The following is a 9,199-nucleotide window of genomic DNA, read 5'->3' on the forward strand; positions in this document are numbered from 1 at the left end:
CAGTTCTGAAGGCAAAAGGGGGTCCAACCCGTTACTAGCATGGGGTACCTAATAAAGTGGCCGGTGAGTGTATATCCGGTCCTATTTTGCATAAGGCAAGAGCAGGGTACAAGGATGTAAATGTTATCTCTATCACATAAACATAAAGTGCTGGCACATCATCTTAGCATATGTGGAGTTGCATAATCTCCCTGCGTTTGTGAGCCTTTTCTTCCAACAGTTTAAAAACAAGTCAATCAGCTGGACTGGAAGCTATCTAAATGCTTGCTAGGATCAGCCCAAGTCCCCCGTCACTCAGGATAAATGAGGTCTGGAAGGATAATATAATGCCATTTACAGTGAAAACAAAACCTCTTTTTAATTTGTTCCCAAAAAAAGCATTACATGTATTGGTAGTCTTCAAGCCCACTCAAATAGGTATACCCCTGCTTTCCCAACATGTTTTGGTAAAATATGTATGTCACCAATGCAGGATTTACTGTCCTATCTTTGTATTTTCTCTCACTGTAACTGTTGCATTTCAAGGTGTGAAGTTATAGTTATTTTAAATTAGATTTGCATGACATCATGTAAACTGACATAGAGCACTGAGCTATGTATAGACCTCTGGATTTTTAAAAGCAGGAAACACGCTCCATTGACAGTTGACCCTTCTGACATTTATAAATGGCTTGGTTAACTTTGAGGCCTGGGGGTAGGAATACTACATGAATCCACTGTCAACGAAGGCACAAAGCACTATATTATTTGCACCACTTTCCGAGGACTGTAAAACTGAACATTGCTACTACATTACTACTTTATATAGATGTTAATAGAGATCAATATTTTAGATCATCTCCTCCTTTATAAAACCACAACCTTTGACAAGAGGGTTTTTTCACATCATAGTTCTTATAAAAAAAATGTGTATTGTTTTTGTGAATTCCAGAAAAAAATGTGGTTGTGTGCATTGATTCTTATTAGCGTAATGTCAATTTAATAAGCTTGCATGTAAATAGAGTAGTTTGATGAGTCTGCAATAATAATCATTTTAAAATATCACCGGACTTTGTACTGGATTCACTGGCTGAGCTCTAAATGGATTGTATTGAGTAAATTAGTCAAAAAATGTAGTATAGTGTTACAAATCATAGCAGATGCAGGATTGTGGACTATTTGACATACAATAAATTGCCTTGTTGGTAGCACTAAAGTTTTAGCTTTTAAAAGTAATGATTAGATGGGGATGAAGCTGTGTATGAGGAGACACTGGAGATACCCCCGCCCCTTTTGACTCCTTTAGCCTAAACATCCAGCGTCAGATTGTTTAAACATTCCTTTCCTAAAACCCTTTGTCATCCAGAGAGAAGGGCCTGACTCCATCCCACTCAACTCCTTAACCATCCAGCAGACTTTTCCTTGCTGACAATACTTCAAACATTCATACCTCATGTTGTGTGACCTGCTGTTTGCAGTGTGCCAGCGAGTGCCTCACCCCTGTACCCGTCTCTACTCTGAAACGAAGAGCGTGCCTGTCTGGCAGGGTGGATTGTGCCACTACCTGTAAGTCAGATATTAGACACTGTTCTCCTGTCCTGGCCTTACATGCTCATCATGACATCCTGTTTTCTCTCAATGTTTTCTCTAATGTTTACTTGTGACTAATTGTTCATGTTTTTTTGAATCTACGCAGGTACAAAAGGACATATAAAGTACAGCAGGATGTTTGTTATCGAGAGATTTGTGAACCCATGCCTCCAAAGAAAAGTCAGAGTGAGTTAAAAAAGCTGTCTGAACTGTGTTGAAGTTGTTTTTAACAAAGAAAGCAATGCAGTTCTTTTCACACACTAATTTTAACTTTCTTAGCAGGCAGAAGAACAGGCATACAACAATAAAGGTTTTTTTTGTTTTTTTTAACACAACCAACCTAATGACATGATATTTTTGTGGTAACATGTTTCCTCCAATCACAAAAAGGCTCTGTCTGCAACATTTATCATACAAATATTTTTTTTCTTTATTTTTCTAGAAGACTTTGATAAGGACGAAAGGACTGTCATCACTGTCGCGTGAAACACTTAACTTCAATTTGGGTGTTTTTATCTACTTGAAGTAACTGATCATGGTCCTTTTTGTGCTGAGAAACCCTGTCGGAACCTACTGTAACATTTTAGAAATAGATCATCATTCATCTGCAAATAAGGTTGTGTTTGTTCATTCCTGAGAGCTGTGCTAGTACCTCTATTCTTCATGAGAAGACTTCAGTCAATCACATGACAGATGGCCCACATTGCTTATTATTTGTGTGTGTGATGACGGATTTTTCACACAAACACATACGTACAGTATGCACACAGTCCGCTATACTGCACGGAGACCTTATATACCTCATTTCCTTGTCCGTGCTGACACATTAGGTGAGGTTTGTATTTGTGATTCAGCTGCAAGTTTTGTCCCTCAGGGAAATAACTGTAGAGTGTTCCAAGTCCCAATCTTTTCCTTATACCCTGATCCCTGTCCCCTGATCTCCTTATAAAGACGATGGGAATTGTGTGTTTTCTCCACACTCCATAATTTCATCTCTTCTTCCGACAATGGTGCACAGTATTTTCTGTGTATACTTATCTTTCTCTGGGTCTTAGCGGGCATCATTGCTATTCTGTAAATAGTGTTTATAGGGCATTTTGTACGTGAATATTTTAATAATAAAAACGTAAAAATGTTTTTTGCTTCTGGTGTCTTGTTGGGTTAATATTTCTTCCTGGAATACATCAAAGAATGGAAAGTAGACAATGTATTACAGTATCAACTTTGCATTAATGCATAGAACCTGCTAAATGTTTCATTTCAAGCATATAATAGCTGCTACCAATTATTCAAAGTTTAAAAGTTGCAAAAATCACCTGATTATACCTTATAACATAATATACAGAAGTATATTAACGATAGTTTATCAAGTAGAGGCAGGCAAGACCAAAGCCAGCTGTGATGCATGACAACAATTAAATAAATGATGGTTAATTATTTTTAAGAATTAATTAGGAAGTTACACTGTCCTTTATACGTCAAATTTAAACCAATGGTTACTACAGTCAGTGCCTACTTTAGGTCACATTGTTGGGTAACTGTGTACCCAGTATCTAACTTTTATCCAAATGAACCCGATAGGGACATACCTCATGGAGGAAAACACACAGTGGGCAGGAGATCTGGGATCAGTGATCCCACCCAAGTAACAATGGATTTCTTAAAATTCCCAAGCAACTGACGGGGGGTAGCGGTAGCTCATTCTGTAAAATTGTAATTTCTCCACTGGGAATCAATAAACATGTAACGTTTTTAAACATTATTAATAAATCCTCCTAAGACTTTCTGAAATGGCACTTCTACTCCCCCTTCAGGTCATTTTTACACTCAAGATGAAAGGGCAGGGCAGTACCTCACACTGTTCACATGACTGATGGCCCACGATTGAAGACCCCTGACCTGACCCCTGAAATCAACACGAACAAATAGCATACAGAACGCATTTCATTTAATTGTATTATTTAATAAAAGCTGATGTCTTACGACTAGTTTAAGTGGCTCCGATTAAAATATGCCCCTCTACCTCTGAAAAGCGGACTACTTATTATATAGCAGAATTTACATTTTGGCATTTTTAGGATAATTATCCCACTTGTTCTCCAGAAGGCTTGAAGTTTTTTGTGGTGCCTTCCCTGAACCTCGGAATGTACCAAGTTGAACCTACCTTTTCAACTGTCCATTGGAGTGCTTAAGGTCTGATGTGAAATAACAAGTTTAATGGAAATATTGTGATAGCTCATGCTACTAGAATGAAATCACATTCAACGTATGAAATGCGAAGACTTTATTTAGATTTAATATGATATGGCACTATTGCTGGTATAGGCTACATTCGTGCGACAACAAAGTTAAAGGTAAAAACACATGTAACATAATTACACAATGACAACAATTATCAATATGTATTTCCGTTTTGTTTGGCTTTAGTGCTTTTAATGTGATATCATGAACTGGTTATACGCCTATCTTTTTATGGTTTTCTCTTTACATTCAGTTTGTAAAATATGTCCGACAGCCTGAAGGCAGCATTCCGCTGTGTAGAGCCTGGTCCCAGCACTGAGTGCCCCCGCGGCCCCCCTTCCTGCTCCGGGTGAAAACTGAGATTGTGACGAGAAGCAACCATGGAGGGAGAACGCTGGATGTATTAGCTAGTATGCTACTTTAGGGCATTTTTTCATTCTTTCGTTTTTTCCTGCACACAACAAAGCGCCTCATTGTGCTGATATCCGTTTTGTACTTTATGTGCTGAGAAAACGTCGTAAACTTCTACATTGAAACATATAAAGACAGTCTGACCGCGTACAGTTAACTAGCACAACCCGACAAAAGTTAGCCTGCTCCGGCTAACTTAGCCTGTCTCAGCTAGCAAGAGAGGACAAAAACAGGCTTGTGGATAAGGAGTTAGGGTTGAGAAGTGGCGCTGCGGCGTAAAGTAACTAGTAATGCTGCCTCCCGGGATTAACTTCAGATACGGATGAGAAAGAAATCGGCAATTGGGGAACACCGAGGCGAGAACAACTGCAAGGAGCCAGTGAACCACTGAGATGTTGGGGTTGATTCACGGCTCTGGCACCCCGCCTGAGTCCCGAGGTTGGCCACACTCTGTGCTGTGGAGGCTCGGGGGCTTCTTGTTCCTCCTGCTGCTGGATGGAGCAGGCTGCCTCGCCAACCCGAGCAGCACTAATGGCGTCAGCAGCCAGCCCAGTGTCAACATATACATGAGTGTTGACGAGGTGAAGAAGCTGTTGGGTAAGAAGGCCTGCATGCAAAGCCAGCTGTCTTCAACAACTTTGTGAACTGTGTGTGTGAACTCTTGTGACGCGTTACAAATAATCACTCCTATTAGTGTACAAGTTAATAATTTACCATGGTGTTAATGTCTCCTGGCCCACAGTAGCGCCAAAGACCATGTGTCCTGCTCTAACGTTAACTGTCATGTGGAAAATGGAGACTGTACACTCTAAAACAATAATAATAATAATAATAATAATAATATAACAACAACAACATAACAGAAGAATCCTGTGGGTATATGTAAGATCTATATTTGTCCTGTAATGTACCAAATGCCATTTCAGATATAGTAGATACTGTGTCTGGGCGGTAATTGATTTTTATGAGCTGTGCTATATTAGCATGACTATAAAGATCCAAATCACTGCAGCTGTTATGTACAATGTAGGCTCAAAAGAAGATATAATGGATATTACCTCACACAAGAAAGCCAAAAGTCCCATCATCAAAACAGACTTGAAACAGCTTCCCAGGCAGCAGTTGTGTGATTCTGTGTCACCAGGAATAGTAGAAAGGAGGAAGTGACTACACCAGACATTTAAAACTAACTAGCTAAATAGAATGCGACAGTTGTGCTTGAGTGTCAGGTTATATGAAGTGAGCTGCAGGTTGTGTTCACTGTGGAGTTGTGGGGTTCTTGTCCATAATGCCGTTGCACAAAGTTGTGTTGATGATTGGCCCAGAGGCGCTGTGGTATTTGATATGTGGCATTAGTATTCAAGCCATACTGTATGCAGATATGCTTGTTTATACTTCACAATGTGTTTAAAGTGAAGGTGTCCTTGTCTAATATTCTGTATCCTGGTGCCGAGGTCGAGCCACTCTAAGGATTGATGCTAAATTGTAAATGTAGGATTTGCTGAAGATACATTGAGAATGCAGTTTGAAACTAGTTATTTACCATTTGACTGATTTGGCACTATAGACCCTAATTAACGGGTAGAAGTGCGTAATGTCTTTGTGGACGGAGGAAGCTGATTTAGCAGTTTCTGTGTGCATGCTGCTGGAAATAACAGTATTATCATTTTGTAGTGGCATCATCATCACATTTGTGAACTTGGTCATGAGCATCCTATTGATGGTCGATTTACCAGCTCTTAGGATGCTTTAAAGTATGTAAACCGATAACCTGGAGGACACTTTGACTTCCTGTTGTCTCCTCTTCTATAATCTGACTGGTGTTGGACCGTAGCCTTAATGGGTCCCTCTAGTTAATCGTTGTGCTGCCACACCAGGGCCTCTCTTGTGTTTGGCTAGAAACCGTGTCTGGTCGCGTGGAGAAATCTCTTAATGTTTGACAACTATGTGTGAAGAGTTAAAAGTCTGTGTGGACAGAAACGTCCTTGATGTTGGAGGAAAGTCAAACTGGCATCAACTTCACTGCTGGGGAGTCTTACTGCAGAGGCATGTAGCGATCCAACGTTTGTACAGCTTCGGTAGACAAAAAGGAATAGTAATCTCCTAAAATTGTTGGCTATCAAAGAAACTCCGACAGCTTCTATGCCGCACGGACCGCTACAGAAAATCCTTCCTACCACAGGCAATAAAACTCTATAACATGTCATCGCTGGGTGCTAGATGAGACTTTTAGACACCACAATACTGCACTAAGGGCAACCTGCGCAATTGGTTCATTTCCATTTAGCATTCATTTTAGCATATTATTTAAGCAGTTGCACACTTTTGTTTTCCCATCCTGTATATATTCAAATATTGGTTCTTTTATTTTCTATCTATCTATCTATCCAAGGCTAGGGCCTAGATGACATTGTGATTATGCTGCTGGGACAGTAGGAAATGTTCAAGGTAGCCATAGGGGGAGAGATAGAGGGGGGGGGGGCATGTTTAGATTTGCTCCATATGTTTTCTTTATTACCAGCCATGACAGTGACGCTGGTATTGTTTTCCGTGTGTGTGTGTGTGTATGGGGGGGTCCTGGGGACATCTACTGTAGCAGGAACTACCATAGAGTGGGTCTTGAGCACTTTGCCAGGTGTTATGGGGGTCTGTCTGCAGACAGGTTTTGTCGCTCCGATTGCGACAAAACCTGCGACAACCACAATATTTTACTGGTGTCTAGTTAAGATCAAAGTCCTGTGTGGAAGTGTGGGTGTGGTCTGAGCTAGGCCGCCGGAAGTAGGGGGGTAGAAAGTAGGGACAGAGCCCTTGCCCCTCACTTTGGAATATATCATATGGATTACTTAAGACCAAAAGAACAGGTGCCACATGCTAGATGTCTTGCATATGTCTGATATTGTCATGGCACAATAAGCACAGGTGTAATTAATAACACCCGTGATGACAACTAGCCCTCCAGCTCACCCAGTAAGAGCGTTTGGCCCATGTTGGCTGAGTCCTGCTGTGGCCCGGGTTCGAATCCGGTCTGTGGCCCTTTGGTGCTTGCCCCCTTTCATGTCTATCCACTGGCAATTTAATAAAGGGAAAAGTCCCCCAAAAATATCTTTAAATAAGTATTTGAGTAAGCCGTGCCAGTGAACTGGCATCTACAATAGGACTTCATGGAATACATTTTGGTATGTCACAGTAGGAAAATAATAAAATGAAGGCTAGTGCGGTCCTGAAACTGCCACAACAATATGGAAGGGAGCAATTATTCATTTATTAGGTAAACTTGTGCTTCTTCTGATAGGGCATGTCAAAATGTCTTGTTATCATACACGTAGGGCTCAACAATAAATCATGTTTAAATGAAACCAGTGTTTTCAAAGAGTGCAAAGTGGGCTAGACCACAGGTTAATAGCAGTGTCAACAAGAAATCAGTTACCGGTACACAAGTAAGTGAGTGGTCAGTTTTTTTTGCCTAATCCCATTAGCATCCCACTGAGCTCCCTTTTGCCGTTTTTTGAAATCCATTGTCTGCACAGGATTTCTATTTATTGCAAATGAATGAAATTTCAAAATAAAAAATGTATTTCCCAGAAGAGACATTTGCGATAGGGGGGAAAGGTGATCTCACCTACTTATGATGTCTTGCGGTGGTCTGTCTGCTTTTTGAGCTGATGGACTCTCCATTCAAGATTTCTTTTGGATATATTTTAACAAAAAACCTGTCGTTAAGGAACAGGAAAAAGTCATGCCTGAATTGAAACAGGTTTTGCATGCACAGCGTGTTTGTCTGTGGATGAACTGCAGAAAGCATCACTGATTGTTTTTGCATATGACTAATGGAGAGTGAAGTGTCAGTCACAAGAACCCAACTCTCCACATGCTTCCCTACCTGCTGCTCCAGTATCAGCTGCGTCTCAAGACCTGCATCCTAGGTTTGTATTGTGTTGCAGCTGCCAGCTCAAATGTATTAACTTAACCCACATAATCTGTTTTTGCTGAGCCAGTGCCATTTAAACGGCACTGTGCTGAACTTATTGAATGCAGAAACGTAAGGAATCAATATATAGTCCTGGACAGGAAATGAACAGGTATATTTCAGTCCCAGAGGAGAGTCTGTAGATCACCATAAAAATGTCCATCACAGCTTTTTGGACAAGCTGTATCCTCTCTTTTTTTCCCTTCATGGTCATTACTGCTTTAAAAATGACTTAGATGATTATCAAAATAGTTGTAATTGTCGATTTGTCGATTGACAAATTTGACTAACTTTTTAAGCTTAAGTAGCTATGATATGTCAATTTTTACCATAAAGGTTTTACATCTTACTTTACAGGTTCTAGTATAAGGCTGAATCCCATTTCTCTGTCTTAACTAGCCCTTGGCCCTTGAAACCAAGGGGTAAGGGGTGAAAACATACCCCTATAAAATGGGACACCACTTGGTGACATCACCATACAGTATTGATCACAAACTTCTAAAAGTGTCATATACATTTATATATATTTATATATTTTATAGTTATTTTATGTTCACTTTGGTGGTGCAGAGGCAGATGTTCTTATCTGTGTAGTACTTAGTGCTGTTTGCAATACATATGTGTATACACAATACACATGTATCATGTATACATACATATACACCCTGTATACATGGTGCGTTACATATCGGTTTCAGTTATCACCGTTTTGAATGTCATTGATGTTCAGAAAAACATTTTGTTCACAAAAATCTGTCTTTATTGCCGATTAAGCATAACATGCAAAAACATTAGATAAATACTTACTACTATTAGAACCATAACTAACATGAGACACACATAAAAAGGCACTCATATGTGTAAAACTAAAAAAAATACACACAAGACCACAAACAAACAAATTAACTGCAGCTGTTGTGATATTCCAGATATCCCCCCCCCCCCACAAACACACACACACGCACACACACATTACATCAGTGTCCCGTATCAAAACCAACAACAGTATAC

The 9,199-nt window shown here is 40.0% G+C and overlaps 2 protein-coding genes across 3 annotated transcripts in view; both read left to right on the top strand.

Annotated features, from left to right (window-relative positions):
• The window catches only part of sned1 (sushi, nidogen and EGF-like domains 1), a 24,937-nt gene extending 22,231 nt beyond the window's left edge, over nucleotides 1-2,706 (top strand). The window contains 4 exon segments of the mRNA XM_034880407.1: nucleotides 1,458-1,545; nucleotides 1,676-1,755; nucleotides 1,852-1,879; nucleotides 2,012-2,706. Of these exon segments, the coding sequence (XP_034736298.1) occupies nucleotides 1,458-1,545; nucleotides 1,676-1,755; nucleotides 1,852-1,877 (194 nt within the window). The 3' untranslated portion in view covers nucleotides 1,878-1,879; nucleotides 2,012-2,706.
• A 1,418-nt stretch (nucleotides 2,707-4,124) lies between these two features.
• ryk (receptor like tyrosine kinase) overlaps nucleotides 4,125-9,199 on the top strand; it is a 37,591-nt gene continuing 32,516 nt past the window's right edge. The window contains exon 1 of one of the 2 annotated variants that reach the window (XM_034880429.1): nucleotides 4,125-4,818. In XM_034880429.1, coding sequence (XP_034736320.1) covers nucleotides 4,614-4,818 — 205 coding nt within the window. In that variant the 5' untranslated portion in view covers nucleotides 4,125-4,613. The remainder of the gene's footprint in view (nucleotides 4,819-9,199) is intronic. The other variant, XM_034880428.1, reaches the window with a different exon arrangement.

Source organism: Etheostoma cragini, chromosome 9 (genome assembly GCF_013103735.1).
Source record: "Etheostoma cragini isolate CJK2018 chromosome 9, CSU_Ecrag_1.0, whole genome shotgun sequence".
Taxonomy (NCBI): Eukaryota; Metazoa; Chordata; class Actinopteri; order Perciformes; family Percidae; genus Etheostoma; species Etheostoma cragini.